A 20,137-nucleotide genomic window follows, 5' to 3' on the forward strand; every position below is an offset into this window, starting at 1 on the left:
CTTAAAGTTCATGTGCCCTTTGTGTTTGCATACTGAAGCTACCTCAGAACCACCCCAGTTTCCTTTGGCATTGGGGAGCTAGTTGTGATGTTTTGTTTCATTTTGCTGTTTTAGGTTGTGGAACTCTGGCAGTACTGGGACAAAACGAAGCTGGGGTTGTTCTGCTCAGGAGGTAATACAGGTTTATCTTTTATTTTTGAAAGAGAAAAACTTACTGTATACATGTGAGTACCAGGCACAACTGAAATATTACTGGTTATTTTTAGCGATATAAAGTAGCTTTTCTATTCTGAAGTAGCTACTGAGTACAGGTCTTTGTATTTGTGTAGAAATTATTACACTTGTGTTTATATACAACACGAAAGATATGTTTATGTTCCATTGATTTTGTTACGGGAAATCATCTGGCTTGCACTATTTGCATAATGTAAACCATTTTATAGAAAGCTGATGATATGAATTTAGAGCAGCTTCTCTGCCCTAGCTTGAAATTCTAAGTTCTAGCTTTTTAGCAACTGTGCCTTGGCACCTAGGTTTATGCCTTTATGATTGATTTATACTGAAAATAGAGCAGGAACCTACATCAAGTCATGGAGGTCCTTCCTAGGAGATACAATTTTTTAAGGAGGTTGATTTTGTTGTGGATGAAAGGAGGAGAAGGGTTAGAAAGGAGGGGGTTTAGACTGTTATTAACCTAAAATGTTTTAAGGAAAGCCTTGAAACAGTGATTGTTTAGATTAAGCTGGCTGACAGAAATACTTTAAAAATAGCTAATCATACTCAGAGAAACGTTTTTTCATTCGTAATTATAAACCAAGACTCTTTGAAGATGTTCAATACTCTGCTACTTCCGGTAAGTACTCTGGTTTAGTACAGTTCATTTCTGTTTCCAGTGACTCCACTTATTTTGTGGTAGAAAGTCCTCTTAAGTTCCTGGCCCGCAGACCATGTTGTTTATCAAAGTGTTCCGTGCATGCTTTTACCTTACTGCAGAGTGCCATCAAATTTGACCTAAGCTTAGCAAAACCTTCAGTGAAAAGGGGGTAAATAAATTCGTATTTCCCATCGGATAAAATTGCAGTAATTGATAGCTGTCACAGAGTAATTAATATATGGCATCAGATCCCGTATGGTGAATTGTTGCTGTGTTGAAAGCGTTTTCAAGGGAGTGTAGAGTTCATCAGTAAATTCATGACTGTGCTTCTGTTGGGTTTTCATTGTGACACAGATTTGTAGTGATGTTGTGAATTGGATAGGGCTCTCCCAACACCGTTTTATTTCTTTCTTTACCACAGTTAGAAACAAAGTCCTCTTACATTCTGGAGAAACCATAAATAAGACTGAGGCATATTGTACCTCTGGTTGCGTGGCAAGTTGTAGACTGAAATCAGGGTTCCTTCTTTGTGTGTGGAAGGTCCTTGGCTCATTTATGCTTTAATTTAATCAATCTCTTCTGGCATACTGTTGTAGAAATTGACATTCAAACAAGTAAATTAATTGTGAGGAGATTCACTTGAATCTCAAATATATAAAAATGCTGTTCAGAATGGTAAGAAGAGTGATTTAAAGAAATACTTTCTTTGCATGGAACTAGTCCAGACTTTTATATCATGCTTTCTCACAGACGAATATCTTATTTTTCAATTTAGTTTTGACTGGAATGATGGCCTGTTTGATGTGACCTGGAGTGAGAATAATGAAAACGTGTTGATCACTTGTAGTGGAGATGGATCTCTGCAAATCTGGGATATAACTAAAACCAAAGGTCCACTGCAAGTCTATAAAGAACACACTCTGGAGGTAAATCAGGCAAACTTAAAAAATTTAATAGATGCTCTAATGTTTGAATAATTAAAGTATTTATTTATAGTCCTATAATCAAAAGCAGCTTTTTGTTTCCTAACTTTTTTTGGTCTGTGGTTTGAATTAATAACTTGAATATAAAGTGGATGTACGTATTCTTGTGCATTTTCTGTAGGTACTGCTTGATTACACAAATCTAATATATTCAGAAATAGAATTTGTGGTTCCTTATAGGCTAAGTAATCATTGTGATGTGTGAAATTACTGCAGTCACCCTGTGATTTTTAGAGAGCCTTATTAGATAGGTCTGAATCAGACAGCTATTTTGTCAGTCTTATTCTTGCAGTTGTGGAGTGATGCACGTTAGACAGATCTTTAGCACTAGGGTTGCACTCAGATCTGCTTATCCTTTTCCCTCCTTGCATCTGTGAGGTCCTACTCAAATAACAGCAGTCAAATGTTGGGAGTGTATGTATGTTTTTTTAGCCTTGGTTTGATACTCTTGCATTTGATTTTCTTAAAATCTCAGTTTCTTTGTGCAGTGCTGTATGGGTTGAGAAGAATGTTGTATTCAGGTCTATAAATTATATTTGCATAGTTTTAAGGATATTTATACTGTAGTACATATATCTTCTCTAAAGTGATTTTTCTTTTTTTTTTTTTTAAGCTTTCCTTCTAACCCTCCACTCACATCTGTTAAGTCTTTGAACTTAAGATGCAGTGAGTTCCAGGCTGGATTTTGCTGGCTTTACTGATACTTTATCTAACTGACATCAATCTCAATAAAATAATCTAGTAGATATGCAGTCAAAAAACAGATTGAGGAAATTGAGTTTCATTCCCAAAAACCTCAATATTTTTTCAGATACGAAGCACAAAGCCAAAAGCTGATTGACTGTAGTTACACAAAAGCTCATCTTCTGTAGCTTATTTCTTTGTAGTTTTTCTACTTTAGTTTAATACACCTACTGTGTAAACTGACAATTTTGAGAGAGGAGTTAATAGTTGTGATCAGGATTTTGTGATAATGTTCAAAGGCTTAGTAGTTACAGAAAGACATAGGTGAGGCATAGTACAATTTTTTTTGTTAGTTTGTTTCTGTCACTTTCTCCTTGAAATTATGTCAGTAAGTTTATTTTGTTTCTGCTATACCATCTGTTGTTTGTGAAATAAAATTTTCTGTGTCTGTGTTTTAGCTAAGCCGGTAGCATGGGAGGTGGAAATACTCAACTGTGCTTAGAAAGACAGTATAGGAAACATGGGCTGAGTGAGAGTTTGTTTTGTGATATGAAAGGTTTGTATTGATTCTTTATAAACTTGCATTAAGAGGATAGATCTCAGAAGGAATTTACCTAGTGATTTGTGGTAAACACTGACAGACAGTGTTCTCACTACCTTCCTAATCCTTAATCCCTGTCTGACATTTTTAGTCGCAGTTTTGTCACTGCATTTTATATTATTTCTAATGCATGATTGACAGGGATCTGTTTCTTTTTGTTAAATGAGATCATTGTCCCTTCTCGAAAAGAATGTGCATTTTTAATTTATGAGTGAATTTGCATTATCAAAGGATGATGAGTTTTATTCCAGCACTAGCCAACTGCTGAATCTCATGAATAAATCAGTCTAATTTACTATGGTTTTGACGAAATCTCACTGGATTGTGGGATAATAGAATGTTGAATTAAATTTGTCTTGTAAAGTGAGCCTGAACATTTATTTTAAGCTATTTTTTATGTTTTTACATCTTTTTTCCCCTGTCTTTTCATCTTGCCTGAGGCATTTTTCGCTGCTGTTTAGGCATAGGCTAGGGTTCATTTATTTTATGATTGAAGATAAGGCACTAAAAGATTAACAGCTAAGGTTTATTCTGTGTTATTAGTCTTTCCCAGTAGCTCAAGACAGCTTCCATTGAAGTGTCTCTAAATTTATATTGGAGGATAGCACGAGAAGGAAAGAGGAATAAAAATGAACCTTACTGTGTTCTTCACATTGTCTTCTTTTCATCCTCTTCCCATTACCTAGACCTGTCAAACACCAAATAGCCAGTATCTCCTGCTTTTCCCAAGCCTGTTGTCTGTTCTGTTAGTAATTCTTGCCCGAAGGAGAGTTTGCCATGTCCCTGCTGCAGCTGCAGGCGCTGTGCGGTGCCAGCCTTGTGTGCCGTACGTGCCCAGGTCTGTGTCACAGCACCTGCTCCGCAGATCTACGTGCCGATAGCACGGGAGCGAGCTGGGAGCTGGGGTGCTCTGCCTTATCCGGGCAGTAGATCTGGTACATCCCAACTGCAGTGTGTTGACTACCAGCTGTCTGGATTGGGTGACACAGGTGCATGTTTCCCAAAGATCTGTTTCTCTCTGGAAAATCTTGAATGTGAGTATGAGAGCCAAACATTTACTGAGCTGTTGTGTGAAAGAGGCATACTGTGTAAGGACACAATTAGGGGCATTTCCAAGCAGCAGCAGCAGCTTAGGAGTTGAGCTCAGGTCATCACACAGATTCAAAGGCAAAGAAAGAAATATTTGTGAAGAGCTTGGGAGCCACTTTGGAGAACTGTCATGTCCGCTTTTACTAGAATCTATGGAGGGGTACTGGTGTGTTTCCTTTGTTACTGTTTTAGTAGGAAGACTTAGAGTGGAAAGGAGCATGTTTTAATGAGCTGTATTAGGATTAGTTAGCTAACAAAAGGAGAAAAGTCAAGAGTATGGTTTGGCAAAAAAAACTCAAAGGAATTACCTCTCAGTAGGTTATATGGCTTTTGTCAAGTACTGTCCCAGTGTCTTGTACATTTGGACTATAAGCTCCTCAAGGAACGGAGTTTGTACAAAATGGTTCTAGAGCAGTGTGGCTTTCAGTATATGGGAAGCAGGACTTTGTAAAAAAAAGGAGAGTTGCAGATAAAGCAGCTTGTTTTTCTCTGGGCAGTGGTTGCCTTCCACTTATGGAAGATAAGCAAATAGATGAAAACTAGTTCATTTAAGCTGGTTCTAGCATAGACTGAAATATTTCTTAGGAAGGAAGATGCTCAGACATAGCTAAATATTACCTCGATTTCCTTTCTTACACAGGACACTTTCCATAGAAGACTTTGACAGTTGCTAGATTTCTTTCCTTTTCAGTTTCTCTGTTTTTTTATTCTGGTGACACAGATCCAACCACTTCCACTTTCAAAACAGGGTTGCTGTTATTAAATGCACAATTCCATCTATCCAAGACAAACCAAACATCTAGTATGTGACTTGCAGAGCATATCCAGTGCTGTGCTAGAACTAGATTATCCCCAGTGGAGTACAAATCCTCAGTGGTTAGTGGCCCAGCTGTTGAGAGCAGTGCCACCTACTACTCTTTGGTAGTGACCGCATTTCTGAGAAGTGTCCTGGGAGCTCTGGTTGGGTCAGGAGGTGAAGTGGATGATATTTATCCACCTTACACTGAAATTGTTCATGTCCCACTGCAGCTTATTGAATCACTTTGGTGTGAGGTAAAACCAGAAAAAACAGAATGCACCTTCCATCAAGTAAAGATGTGTATTTGAAGATGGAAGTTGTATGTGTACTTGAGACTTGAGGGTTTAAAATAATTTGAAGAACTACCTTAGTGTATTTATTTTTGTGAGGCAGCAGAGCTGAAAAATCAGCATTGAAGGGTTGAGTTAAGGTATCCTCTGTCAAAGCAGGGACCAGCATTAAAACATGCTGTCAGGGAAAAGGGAGCTTATTTCAACTGCACAGTGGAAAGTAATTTCTTAATAGCTGAAATGGGTAGTTATGAGGGAAAGTGGGTTTTTAATTTATTTTGTTTTGCTTGTTTGAGGATTTGGAAGGTAGAAAAAGAGGGCCATGTAACTGGAAAAGATGAAAAGTGGGAGTATTGACATATATTTCTTAGGAGAATTAGATATTTATAAAAAAGCATTCATTGTTAACTAAAATCTCAAAGTCAGCTCTGAAGAAAGATGGCATTTGCAATTGGAGATGGCTAGCAATTAGAAACTGTAGATCTTTGAATAAAATTGAATCAGTGATAATAAATCAAGTCTGAATTATGGCTTTTAAAGTGATAGACTCCTAGTGATGGTAGATGTATATGGATTTTGTTACAACTTTTCCTTGTTCTCCATTTTGGCTCATCTTTGCTTTTTTTGGATACTATTCTTAGCCTGTATGTACCTTTAATGTCTGACTGAGATGCTAAATTTAATTTTTCTGCAGGTAAATGGCATTGTTGGCAGTTTTGTTGTGCTTTTGTGGTATGTTTTTTCAGCTGCCTAGGATACAATCTGCAAATCCAAGTCTATTTTGTGAAACTCTTTCTAACTACAGCCTGAAATGTGTATTCTATTGCTCCTTCTAAAGTATGCTCTTATGTCATTTACAGGCATATAGTGTTGACTGGAGCCAAACTAGAGGAGAGCAGCTAGTGGTGTCTGGTTCATGGGATCAAACAGCCAAGCTGGTATGTTGGTTTTCTGCCAAAGGTGAAAACTGTGATTTCTTTTGGATCTCATAATTCTTTGTGTTGAGAAACAATGTGGATTCTCTTTTCCTGTTTATTTTTACCCTGTGGCTGAAATTCTGCTTTAATTGAGAGGTTGCTTAAGCTCTCAGTTGGTACTAGTTTAAGTATACAAATGCTTTTTTTTCTGTATGTATAGAGGTTTTTTTTTCAATGTATGGAAAACCCTTTCATTTCATTTTGAATGTGTATCTCAGCAGTTTTCTTTTTCCTTTATTCAGTGGGATCCAGCTGTGGGGAAGTCATTATGCACTTTTAAAGGCCATGAAGGGGTCATTTACAGCACAATATGGTCTCCACACATCCCAGGTTGTTTTGCATCTGCCTCAGGTAAGCATGATGGGAAAGAGGTTCTCACAACAAAAACCAAAAATTCACCTTCTGTATTAGTGGATCAGTTCAGCACTTTGTCCAGCAGATGGTAGTGTGTGTCATATACACTTGTTCTATAAAAGTGAACAAGGAAAGATAAATGTATTGCTGCAGCTGGATTTGTAGGTTCTGTTACAGTCAGTAGATCATTCTGTTGGCCATTTAAACGAGGATCAGCAGTTTTCTAGCTGTGACCTTGTGGCAATTTTTTTCTGTTATTTTATGTAGCTGTCTTCCATTCATTTCACTCTTGTTATTGACCACTAAATCATGTTATATACATTATTTTGTGTTTTGGCCTATGTTTTTGTTCAAATTATCTCAAGTGTCAGTAGACTATTTAACTGTGTGAGAAATGGAACTCAGTTCCCACTGAGCTTTTTTTAAAGTACTTCTGTAGATTTCTGTGCCCTGTTCTCTGGGAAAGATAATAATCAATTTTAGTTTTCTGCTTTTACCAGTGCTATGGGTCTTGCTGGTAAATACAATCACAGTTTAGTTGGATGTACACAAAGGCAAAGAGAGGTGAGGTGGTGGTTTTCCAAACCCTGCTCCTGCTTCAGAGGCACAAGGAGAGCTCTGGAGTGATACGTTGACCCCAGCTGATGGTTAACTGGGAGAGAGGTGCTGTGAGGCATATAGTTTGCCTGGGAAATAAAATGGCTATAAAGCACTGTCTTAATGCAAATATTGATAGATTAACTATATTTCTCAGATTTCATATCTGTTGTACTTCTATACTGATTTAAATAGAAATTGTTTGGCTCTTATATCAAGAAGGTAAGTGATTATAACTATGTTTTCCTGTAACTGAAGTTAGAGCGACAGTGTGTACATGCAGATACTGGTCTTCCCTATTCTGTGGGAAGCTGGATGAAAAAGTACATGTGACTTTCCTAAAATTTTGGTCTGGCTATTTCCATTTGATTCTGCCTGCAGAGTTTAGCTAGAACAATGAACAAGTAACATTTATTTGTTCTAACATAGTAGTGCTTGAAAGCCAAATGTTGGAGCACAGGTTTTTCCACCTTTTGTGGTGGATACCTGTCTAACAGGGTGTGCAGAAACTTACAGGATCGAGCCCTGTAAACTGTGTTAACAATTCTACCGAAATGCAACATTTATATACGACAAAGTACTAGGTAAGGACCATTTGGTCAAGGTTAAGTGTCTTTTTTTTTGCAAGTTCTAAGGAATGTTCTCTTTAAAGTCTTGCTTAGAACCCTCCTGTCTATGGTAATCTTACCCATACAAAATTTATGGCATTCTAGAGGAATGAAAGGGCTTTGCTGATACAACTAATTATTTCATATTGGAACTTCTAGGATGTGAAGCCAATCTTTCTTCTAATACATTGCCTCTTGAACAATTTTGGGAAACATTAATTGTTAGATGCTGTGTGTCGTGGTACCTAAATTGGGTACAACAATTGATCTGTTCTTTGAGTGACTCAGTGGGTGCAGCTGTTGGAGGTTTTGCCTAAAACATTACAGAGTTCCTATTCTTTTGTGAATTTTTACTTTGATGCTTGAAAGGGACTAATATGCTACTGGAGCCTAAAGCTAATTGCAGACAGTTTTTCACTCATTTATGGAAAAACAACGTGCACAAAAGACACAGTGTTTTTCTTCTCTAAGTGCTACTCGAGTGTGAAATAAAAATCTGCTATCAGTACACTGATGGTGTAATTCTGGGTATAAAATAATTAGATTTTAGAAGAAGTCTTCAAAATGATGGTGAATTCTCTTTCAGTTTCCAAACTAAAATGCTTGCTGTGCTTCTAGATGAAATAACATAACAACCATGACATGCTGATGTGGAAAAGGTTTCTGTGTTTGCAGTGAAGTTGCATTGAAGTTTTCCTGTGGTTTGTTTGGATTGCCTCACTACAGAAAATACATAATGGCAACCATTTATTTGGTCAGCAGGACTGTGGATAGTAAAAGAACTCACGGTCCTCTAGCTCTGTGTATGAATGCCATTTCCTTGTAAAAAAGGTATATCACACAGTTGATGTTCAGAGAGTTTATTGTTTAGTGCTTAATGACTTTCGACTCTGTCAGTCAAGGTATGTGATGAAAGTAAAGTGGAACTGTTCAAGGAGGCTGGTTGTCCTCATTTAAAACTTGCTATGATCTGCATACCCTATGAGGATGACAGAAAATCATGGGACAGAAAGCTAAATTTCACTGATGATTCATCTTCTATTGAGCTAAAGTTGGAGCTGGAGAGAAACTTGAATCTCAATGTGATAGTACTGTGTCAAATTTAGAGCTGTTCTCTTCTTTGGGATGTGCTTGCTGAAAAGGTTGACCTGCAATTTTGTGGTCTCTTATTTTGCGGATTTTGTTGTCTTGAAAATCAGTAACTGAACTGCGTCTGGAGGGAAACTTTTTGTACTTTTTGAAACAATAGCTTTTTTGGATGTTGTTGTTGAAGATTATTGAAGCATTCCATTCTTGAAGGAGTCTGTACTGCTTTGAGATTGTCAGGTGTCTGTGTGTCTGTATCTTTTTTTTCTCTCTTTTGCCCCACCTGTCCCCCTTCTCTCATCCCACCTCACACATACCTACTCACAACCATATACTTACTGCTATCTTAATAGGATAGTTGTAGTGCTTGAAAAATGAGAACTGTTTCATGTTACAGCATCTTCAATTCTGCATATATAAGTTAAATAAGTTTGGTATGTTGTAAACCACAGATTGGAAAAAATGTTGGTTTATAAATACTTCTGATTAAACTAAATGTAAGTAAAACAGTGCACGCTTTTTTTTTTTTTTCTTTTAAAGGAAGTAAACAAGGGGAAAGAAGGTTTAAAAACATTTTGCATGCCACACACCTGCCATTTCCCTGCCTTTATCTGAATTCCTATAGAATCCTGCAGAAGTTTAATTTCCATGTAACTATCTAGTTTGTGAACACTGAAAACAGAAAACCACACAGAATCACAAACCACAGTAAAAAGGATCAACTTGGCCCATTGCTAGTATTTGATTTTGAAATATGGCTTTTTATCATGCTATTATGAGTCTAGAAAAAGAGTACAAGTGAAGAAAATGAGAAACATAGGATGGCAATATAAAGCAATTGAAAAAGAATTTGATACAAGATACAGCCTTTTTTGCTTCATTAGGTCTCCATTCTGAACATATACAGGACAACTGAGCTTGTCTGCAGTGGACAATAAAATGCAATTGAATTGCAAAAGATATATATGTCTTCTGCTTCAGTTAAATTAGGTTTTATTCAGCGTCTAATAAACTTCCGTTTAACATTTACAGGGATGTGTGAGGTACTTTAACATGCTGTTATCTTCATGTTCAATTGAAAAAGAAAGTAAATGGCATATCTGGTTTTGTTTGTTTGTTTGGTTTTGAAATTGGGATTGAATAGTAACAGAGCAAACTGTTAATTCTGGATATGTAAATAAGGGCTGTTGTGATGTCAGTAACAATTTCTGAGCAGATAAGATAACCAGGATATTCAGGTGTACGTCCAGCACCAAACCAGAACCCTGGTCTGCCTTATGCTGAAAACACCCTGATGTGGAAAATGTCATTAAAGAAGTGACATGAATGTTTAACAGCAGCCTCATGGCTAAAGGGGTTCAATGACTCATTATGTCATTTGCCTAGTAGATTTTTTTTTTTAACCCAGAGAGCAAATTGGTGAGAAGTTCATAAAGAACATTAAAAATGCAGGCAATAGTAATATTTAGTCAAATGTTATTCAATTCTACTAAATTACTTTCTATGAGTGCAGAGCAATAGGCCTTGCTTAGCCCTGTGGTTTATAAAGCAAGCATCCTTTCCAGTATTGACTTGTCCTTTAACAGTACTTAATAAATACCATTTTACCTTTATCTGCAAGTATTCTTTGATACAGATACAACACTGAAAATTAATGAAAATATGAATGTTTTGGATTTAACAAAGCCCAGATTTAGAATGACTGATAGCTATTTTCTTAAATACTGTGTCCTTAGTTTTATTGCTGCTTTCCTTTCTAAATCAGTCTTTAAGTTTACTGATTGGGGCAGGTACATAATTTTAATAACATCTTAATTCATTAATAAGGGGAAGAAACTGTTTTGAAGTCTGCCTGACAGTGTCTGTATTCATCAGTATTTAGATCAATTAATTGTATTCTTTGCTCAAAGACTTAATTTTCAGACTGAAAGGGCAGGCCAAAACATTTCCTTGTACCACAACAAGGTGTGATAATTTCTGGTACATTTTTATTGTGTTGACAAAAGCATTGGATGATCGTAGCTTTGCTGCTTTACAAATGAATCTGTAAGTCCAGGTCCCACTCTTGTAAGCCCTTGTGTTGAGTGCTAGACTTTAATGTTGAAACTAAAAACCATTGTTTATCTCATTGTTTAACTCCAATCCTGAGTTAGTGAGTTGCCTTTTAAAAAGTCTCTCTTCCTGCTTACTTGTCTCTTGGTGATAAATGTGTGTAGTAAAGGGATTGTCAAGCTGTAGTTATATAGATCAGGCTGGCATGGGGTCTTGGTGCACCTTTCTGTGTTTGCTATTCAAATTGTAAAAAACGTAGGATTGAACAAATTATTTTGCATGAAATAATGAGCTGGTGAAGGTGTACATCTACTAAGAGAACATTTACTGAATTCAAGGAATTCATTCGCCACTTTCCATGGGCAGGCAGCTGTTCAGGCTTTTCTTGGAAAGCACGGTTCCATCATGCATAATTGTTATTTGGGAAGACAGATGCCATCATTCCAAACATTTCTTTCTTCCTTTTTCTTCTCTTGGCTTTGTAGGTTAAGCATGATGCCATGTCTTATGGGGTATCCCTTTGGTCAGCTGTGGTCAGCTGTTCTGGTTGTGTCCCCTTCCACCTTCTAGTGCAACCCCAGCCCTGCCACTGTCAGGGCATCCTGAGGAGCTGAAAAGTCTTTGACTTGGTGTAAGCACTCCTCAGTGACAACCAAAACATCAGTTTGTTATCAATGTTATTCTCATCTTAAATCCAAAGCACTGCACTGTACCAGCTACTTGGAAGGAAAGCATCTCTATTTCAGCCAAAATCAGAACAATTATCTCTGATAGAAACAATCAGCACCATCATTTTAACATGCATAAAAAGATTGGTTTTGAGTCATGAGATTTGGTTTCTGCTTTTAATTCCCCCACAGATTTTCTCTTTGATTCAGGCTCAATAATTCAATCTGGTTTAGTATTTAAAAATACACGTAAGTAAGCAAGTAATATTAACTGTAATCATTCAGTGGCACTGCAGACGTACTCCAATTGGGATGATTTTGGCTTTTTGCAAATGCACGTAGTAATAGAACAAGGGGTAATGCTTTAAACTGAAAGAGGGTAGGTTTAGATTAGACATTATGAAGAAATTCTGTACTGTGAGGGTGATGAGGCACTAGAACAACCAGAACAGATTACCCAGAGAAGCTGCAGATGCCCCCTTCACGGAAAACCAGGTTGGATGGGGCTCTAAGCTCTTCCTGATCTAGTGGAAGTTGGTTCCTGAAAAACGTTGTACCTGGCCTAGTTCGAGTCCTTTTCCCCTTCAGATAGTGTTTAAGGTTTCATGGGGTTTTATTAACCTCCCAAATACCCAGCTGTTTTATGTAGTTACTATTATACCTCTGCACTGTTTGAAAATGATTGCTTAGGTAGTTCTGACAGGACTTTGGAGATGATGATTTCTAAATATGGGTAAAATACATCTGTGAGTAAAACAGGTAGTGTAAAACCTACATGAAATTTAAGTCTGAAATAAACTTTATCTTTTCACTATCAGACATTGTCATTCACATTAGCAATCTTTATCCTGTGTATAAGGATGATGTACTTGTAGATTAGCATCAATTGAAAAGTTTTGAATAGATGAGTATATATTGTGTAGTTTTATTGATTGGTCCAAGATTTCACAAATATTCATTAGAAAGAAAGAAAGCAAGTATAATGTATAAACAATTCTGAAATCATAATTATCTAATGGACCAGTAAAAATCTGTTGCCATAGAAAAATTTCTTCTTACAAAAATAGCAATATTTTGTGGGGGAAATGTTGGGTACTTTTGTAATTGCTTACTTTGGGATGTCAGCTGGAAGTGTCTGTTAGTGCATATGATTGTTCTAGGTGTGTTCTTCTTGTACTTTCAATTATTATTATCCAACTTTTGCTTTATCTTGTGGAGGAAGTGCATGTTCGGTATTTGCTGTACTTATGGAAGTGTGGAAGTTGCAAAAATTTTAACTACGGCTTTTGTTGAAATTAAACGTAAATATATATATGTAATGGAAATAAGTTTGAGATTAAAAAAAAGTTTGTTAAAATGTGCACTGAGTCAGGATTGCACTGTTTATCAGAGTTCTTTTTAAATTAATCTGATTTTTCCTCTGAAATGAAAGAATTGGATTTGCCTTTGGCTTTAAAGGCTTTTCTATTCACAGAAAGGTTCACTTGCATGTTGTGTTACTCCATTAAAAACATCTCACTGATAGTGCCAGCCAGAATTAATAACTGCTAAGTCTAGCATTTTCAAAGAAATTAAAAAAAAAAAAAAAAAAAGGAAAATAACTGTTTTTTTCCTTTTTCTCATGCATCAGCGTTTTCTATTAAAAAAGAAGTAATTGGGGCAATTGTAGATTTAGTGTCAAAATTGATATTGGCTGAATAACTTTTCCAAATGCTTTTGGCCCTCATAATGCTACTGTAGCATCTCTGTAGCAGTTCATTCTAGTTCACCTGGATTTATATATTTATTTTCTTGGGGAAAATGATCCTGTCTGTAGTGAGATATGTGTTTCCCCCTTCAAATCTATGTTATCTGATGAAATTAAAATAAAAAGCTTTTTAAGAAGTCCATTATAATATCTCAGAAAGACTTAAAACTCAAACTGAACTGTCCTCTGCAGGCAAGCAGATTAGCAAAGCTAATGGAGAGTGGTTGGGCGTACTACCTGTTCTTTTGCCAAAATCCTGCTGCTCCTGTTTCTTCCTCTCCATATGTTGCCCTGTTTTTATAAGCCCTGTAGCGATGTTTGAGGCTTCAGCTGGCTGCAGGGTGCCATTGTCAGGAGTGCTATGTGGGTACTGAGCAACAGTCTTCCACTTGACAGTAGGGGAGGGGAGTGAAAACAGGGAGAAATTGGGTGGTTTTCCCACCTTACAGATGAGGAAATTGTCCACCAAGAATGCAGCATCTCTCCCAGTTGTGAGAGCTGAGGATGAGCCAGCCAACACCAGAGCAAGCTCCCCATGGTCTCCACAGTCAAAAGGCTGGACTCACATGTAGTGAGCCAAACTCTCTCTGCCTTATTTATTAAAATTTTCCAAATGTTTTATGGGTTTTTTTGTGAAGTCCGCAGAGTCTAGTAGTTCATGCAATTAGGAATATTGCTGTGGCTCTTGGGGTGGTTTTATTTGATCTGTAGCCAGTTTCTTGAAAAGAGCTATGATTTTTGTGCCCAGCTATACATTTTACAGACAGTGACCATCAGGGCACTAAAACCATCAAAGTGCTTGTATATAAATGCCATGAAAATAATAATTATAAGGAAATGCCAATAATTTCTTCAGTATCAGTGTAGAACAGTGGTCTTTTAATTTAGGTAGTATTCATACATGCTTCCTATAGAAATCATGAGTGTTTAAATCACTTTTTAGTGATTAAATTTGTCTCTTGAATGAACATAATAATAATAATAATAAATTCTAATTAATTTTTTCTCTCTGTAAGTTAGAGAACTAGAGAATCCATTTTTGCTGACACAAAGCTAAATATTCAGGGCTAATGAGAAGATCCCAATTTTAAAAACTGAGAAACATAGTTGTCCTGTCCAGCTGATGCAGCTTTTGATGTCTTTACAAGCCATTAGGAACTGAATTTGAAGAAGCATGTTTACAAATGCTCAAGATCTTTAAAGGTAGAAGAAAATTTATGGCTGGAGGTTAAGAGAGAGGCACAGGTGATTAACAGCTCTTAAGCTGGGCTCCATTGCTCTGTGTGTGTGTGGCTCTGTGTGTGTGCTCCAAGGTCAAAGCACATGTTACCTTTCATATCTGTAATAGTTATAGTAGAGTGACTTTATCTTCCAATATTTCAATAAGTGAGAGTAACTGCAGGCTTTGTACATGATGAGTACAGGTGATAGATACATCATAAATTTTTCTTTCTTTGGAGGAGTTTTGAAATAAGTTGTATATCAAATACTGTTCACTTTTCTTTGTGCCAAAAGCATGTGACTAGGTGGTACTTCTCAGATGGCTTGAAAAGAAAGCTTTTTCATGATTCTGATCTTCTAAGTTAATTTTTAAATGGACCTTTTAAACGTCTCCTAGCTTAATTAAATATTATTTAAGTCTTTTACCCTGTCTCCTTTTAATCAAATCTGAGTTTAAAAAACAGTGGAAGTGTTAGTAATAAAATGAAGTCAGGGAGTTTTTTTCTCTAATGAAAGAGCAGTAGTAAGTTCAGATACCTTTTCTTGCATCAATCCACCTTCTGTAATGCGTCTATAATGTTGCTTGTTTTATTTGGCATAGGTGTCCTCATGCAATCGTTTGAATTTCATACAGCTAAGAAACATTTCTCTGCTTAGTACTAATGGATTAACCGAATCCTGCAACTAATGCAACAACATTGAATCAGTTTCTCTTTTTTTCAGGTGATCAGACTTTAAGAATTTGGGATGTGAAAACCCCAGGAGTCAAACTTGTGATACCAGCCCACCAAGCCGAGGTCTTGAGCTGCGACTGGTGCAAATATGATGAGGTATAAAACCGTTCATCCCACTGTTTTCTTAATTGAACCACTCTCATTAAATAGCAGGAGGTTTCCTGCAACATCTCTGCATCTTCCCTTTATAAAAATATGCCTAGTTGCTTTGTTGCTCTTATTCACTATTACTTCTCCAGAAGAGCTTTGTTCTAACAGATGGTCAGCCCAAGAAGATAAGAGATTTTGCTTACTCTTAATGGGCAGAGCAGTCAAATGTGGAAAACCAGTTTGTGTTTCTCTGTGCTCTTTAATTTACATACTGGGAGCATCAGTTCATTTATGATTTAAAAATCTGTATTTTTTCATTTATCTAACTTTTGTATCCAACATCTGCATTGTTACAATTTAGTAATTAAATTGTTTTGATATATTTATTTTTTATTATATCATCAGAACTTGCTGGTAACTGGTGCAGTTGACTGTAGCTTGAAAGGCTGGGATTTGAGGAACATCCGGCAACCAGTATTCGTCTTACTTGGTCATACCTATGCTATCAGAAGAGTAAAAGTAAGTTGAATTTTATTTCCCATTGACCATCACTGAATTGTTATACAGATTTTTCTGGAAGCCAGTAGTATTTTATGTTATCTAATAACTAGGAAAAAACCACAGGATTTTAGATGTTGCAGTGGCTGTTGTTGAAAACTTTTAGTTTAGTACTGTCAAACATTTTGATGTTTCGTAGATTGCTGGGATTTTACAGTAAGTGGCATTTTCAAAGTCAGTATATTTACACAAAGAGTGTTAGAGGGCTGAGAGAGGGTTAGAAGGTTTATTTCAGCTAAATGACGTGAGAAATTTGAGCTGGAGAAAATACCCTTACTCATTTTTAAATGATGCTATTCCTTTGTCTTTTTCACACAAAGGGACAATATTCACAGAAGACAAGACTTAGAACACATTGTGAATATATACTTTTGTGTATACAAAGAAAATATTAATGTGTTCAAAGAGATTTTGAAGCTTTATACGTTAAAGGCTTCAGATTACTTTATTAGACTTGTGTACAACTAGAACACCCACCAATAAGAATTTTCTCTAGATGCACAATGACATTTTTTTCATGCTAAATGAAAATATGTATCCAAATATCTTTCTAGGTAAACTCAAAAGCTATAACTATGTTTCAGTGTAAAATATTGAAGCCAGCAAAGAATGTGAGAGTCAAATGCATCAATGCCAAAGTCTCCTGAAAAAGGAGATAGTAGGTAATCCTTTTAAAGCCTCTCAGGAGCAGGTGTGTTTATTAATACTATCTAGGAATTCTGAACTGGCAGGAAAAAAGTTATCCTGGGTTGGTATTTTGCTTCACATGGCCTTGGTTGTTTCTAACATATTTAGAAGTTACTGTGCTTTGTTTGTAATTTGTCAGAAAAGCGTGTGACTCAGGTAGTCATTCCGTATCACGTATCCTTTTAGTGGTCAGACAACATAAGAAGCTCCTGCTCTCCTTATCCCAGCTACGCCTGCCTGTTCCCCCCAGTGGTGATTGATGCTGAGTCTTTTTTTTTCTAGTTTAATGCCTTCATGACTATTCTCTAATATTTTTCATAGGAGAAGATGCATCCATGTGCAAAGGAGATGTACAGAGAGTACATGACTTCTATTCCATCTTACCAGGCTTTCTTTGCTTCCACTTCAAGACAGACATGGCCCCTGAGGACATAAGATACGACAGTGTGGGCCAGCACTTTAAGGTGGTGCAGCCTATCTTTGCTTGTGTGGTGTAACTTACCAGTCACCATGAACTGAGAGAGAGACCTGGATGCTGCGTCTATAGAGGCAGCTGTCCCTACTGATACCCTTCCCATGTGTTGTGCCGACACTAGCAATTGTAAAGCTGCAGCTGATGGCTGTGACTGAAAACCCTGTCCCTGAAAGTGACTAGTTTCTGTCTGGATCAGTAAGCTGTTTCACTTTCTTGCTCAACCACCCAATTGCAATCCGTGACACAAAGGAGGGGGACAGGAGCACACAATTTGAAGTAGAAACGAAAGTGGAAACCACAAATCTTGGCAGCAGTACACTCTGAAATTAGCTTAAACCAGCCATGGAATCACACTCCTAGGTTGCCTGTCTTTTGTATTCTGTTCACTTGTTCAGGGGTTGTGTTGGCTGTCAGATGTGCTGCTGGCAAGGAATTCTACCCAACACAATACTGTCAGGATTCCTGCAAATTTCTTATGGTCTTTCACTGCAGTACTGGGCATTGTCAGCGCACTGAGGTCATCTGGAGTAATTTTTGGGAGATTCTGATGTTCGTGCATTTGATCCTCACATTCTTAGATGGCTTCAATATCTTACACTGAAACATAGTTTTAGTTTTCAGGTTTACCTAAAAAGATATTTGGATGTGTTGGAGTCAGGATGGATGATGTGGTGATATCTTCTGCCTGTATTCAGCTGTTCAGATGATAAAATTGTAGTATCTTACAATTAAATGGAGCAGAGTTTTCTCTTGTAGCAGAAAGACATTATGCAAATGTTTTCAACTTACATGTGTAGTGCTCTGCTAAGTATTTTGAAAGAGTTTGCTTAGGTAAGTTTCTAGGATAATTAAGGTTAATGACAAAGCTCTGACAGGATGGTTTTGCTTTATCTTAAACTATGTGGAAATGCCAAGGGGGTTTATGGAAATTTGCCATTGTTTTTTGTTGCCCATCAGACTTCTTCCCGTCTAGTATTCATTTGCCTAAGGTGCAGAACCCATTTTGTTTTGGGGTTTTTTCCCCCCTCAAAAAAATTTTGCAGCATCCACTTCCCTCAATTCTATAGTAAAGAAAACTCTGTCAGCAGAGTTCAGCAGCCATCAACATACACTGCTCTCTTATTAACTTGTGGCAATAGCCCAGACTTAACTTTTGACTTTGTAGTTGCTGTGAAGAAGTCTTGCAGGAAAACTTAACTATGAACCACGGTGTGGAGGACCTGCATTTCGAACTCAAGTTATGTCAGTGGGTTGTTGTATTTCCTGCTGAGAAATACAGATTTTAAAATAGTTGGAAATTGAAGGTTGCCAAAAAACTGGAGCTGAGATGAACAATTTTTGCATAACTGCATCCTCCTTTTACTGCAGTACTTAGACCAGTCTGCAAGAATCCATGGATGAGTGTATCCTGTAAATTGCTCTGCAGGAGAGGGGCAAATCATGAAATGTGGTTATATTGCCTTCAGTTTTTCCACTTCTCTCTAATTTTCCCATTTGTATAAATAACTTCAATATGGTTGGATAGAATTGATGGCAGTAAATCTTATATTCTCTACCGTATGGCAGAGATTTTGTCTCTCTGAAAATAATTAACTGGTCACACAGCTGGTTTGAAACTTGATTAACATAACGAGATGTAACTCAGCCTATTAGCCAAAAGCAGAATTTAATGACTGTTTATATGACTGTTACAGAACTTCTTAACTTCACAGCAGTTACTTGGTACTGCTGTAATGAAATCTAAGCAAACCAGGATCCCACAGAGCATTCCTTGTGATTATTAATACTATGATTCCTTGTAATTAGAAGCAGGGGGGAAAAATACATTGATATAGTCTGCTTTGTTGCAGCATGATGTGGTACCAATCAAGACCACTTAAATAGTTAAACTTTGATAACTTGCTACTTATAGTAAGTCTGTATATGTTCACAATGTTTTAACTTTAAAAGTTGTTTTGTTTTCTTGCAGTTTTCACCATTCCACGCAACCATATTGGCCTCTTGCTCCTATGATTTTACTGTAAGGTACAGTATTTTCTCTAACTGGATAAAAATAGAAAGATGACCTATTTAATATGGTTTGCAATAGCAATTGCAGACAATTGCAGAGTGGATATACTGAAGTGCAGTTAATGTGTCTGTCGGATTCTTCATAAGCTATGTAGTAAATGCTTGGGTTTGTCATTAAAGGGCAGTTCAGTCACTCTGCTGAGCAATATCTGCTTTGTCTAATGCTTTCTGCAATCCTTTTCGCATCACTCTCCTGAACATAGCTGCATCCAACTGTGATAATGTCTGATGGGAAGGTAGTACCCTCTTAAATTAATTTAGTTAGATGAATTCATATGTTTCTATGACACATTTTTATTTAGGCTTTTTATGAACAAAGTTTTTGTCCAACCACTATCTGAGGAAGCTTTACTAGTGTTCCACAGTGGGTATGCTGAAACTCTTTAGCTCTTCTGCAAGTTCTCCTGGCTGCTCAGTATATCTGATACTGCTGAGGATCTCACAGGACAGTTGTTTTAACGTTTGATTTGATACTGGGATTTCTCTAAGATACACACTGTCATAAGTCAGTATACTATGAAGTATTCCTGAATACTTCAGTCACATTCTTTGATCTACATTTTAATTTTCTAACATGGACTGAATGTCGTAGGCAGTACATTAAGGAATGGGAGAAGCCCTTTTGCCTCCGTTAAGAACTGCAAAATTATCCCACTAGTTAAAATCATCTCTAGTAATGTCACTTCTGGTTTTGTCCTACTTGGTCTGACACCAGACCTAGAGAGGTTCTGTTGCCAAAGGGTTCTGTTGCTAATTCTCAGTGCCTGTATGTGTTGCTAAATCATAAATTTATCCAGTCTTCTGCCATAACATCATATAAAGTTGCATCATGAAGTTGACTCATTAAGCATTGGAGTGACTTGATTATGTTGACACCCTTTTTGACACCCACC

At 37.0% G+C, this 20,137-nt stretch overlaps 1 protein-coding gene across 4 annotated transcripts in view; it reads left to right on the top strand.

Annotated features, from left to right (window-relative positions):
• Positions 1–20,137, top strand: part of PEX7 (peroxisomal biogenesis factor 7) — a 47,051-nt gene that overhangs the window by 7,573 nt on the left and 19,341 nt on the right. For all 4 annotated transcript variants that reach the window (XM_083857985.1, XM_083857984.1, XM_083857983.1 and 1 more), the window contains 7 exons: positions 115–172; positions 1,650–1,800; positions 6,181–6,258; positions 6,540–6,648; positions 15,354–15,460; positions 15,860–15,973; positions 19,144–19,199. In XM_083857985.1, coding sequence (XP_083714111.1) covers positions 115–172; positions 1,650–1,800; positions 6,181–6,258; positions 6,540–6,648; positions 15,354–15,460; positions 15,860–15,973; positions 19,144–19,199 — 673 coding nt within the window. The remainder of the gene's footprint in view (positions 1–114; positions 173–1,649; positions 1,801–6,180; positions 6,259–6,539; positions 6,649–15,353; positions 15,461–15,859; positions 15,974–19,143; positions 19,200–20,137) is intronic.

This window comes from Zosterops lateralis (genome assembly GCF_965231275.1).
Source record: "Zosterops lateralis genome assembly, chromosome: 3".
Lineage (NCBI taxonomy): Eukaryota > Metazoa > Chordata > Aves > Passeriformes > Zosteropidae > Zosterops > Zosterops lateralis.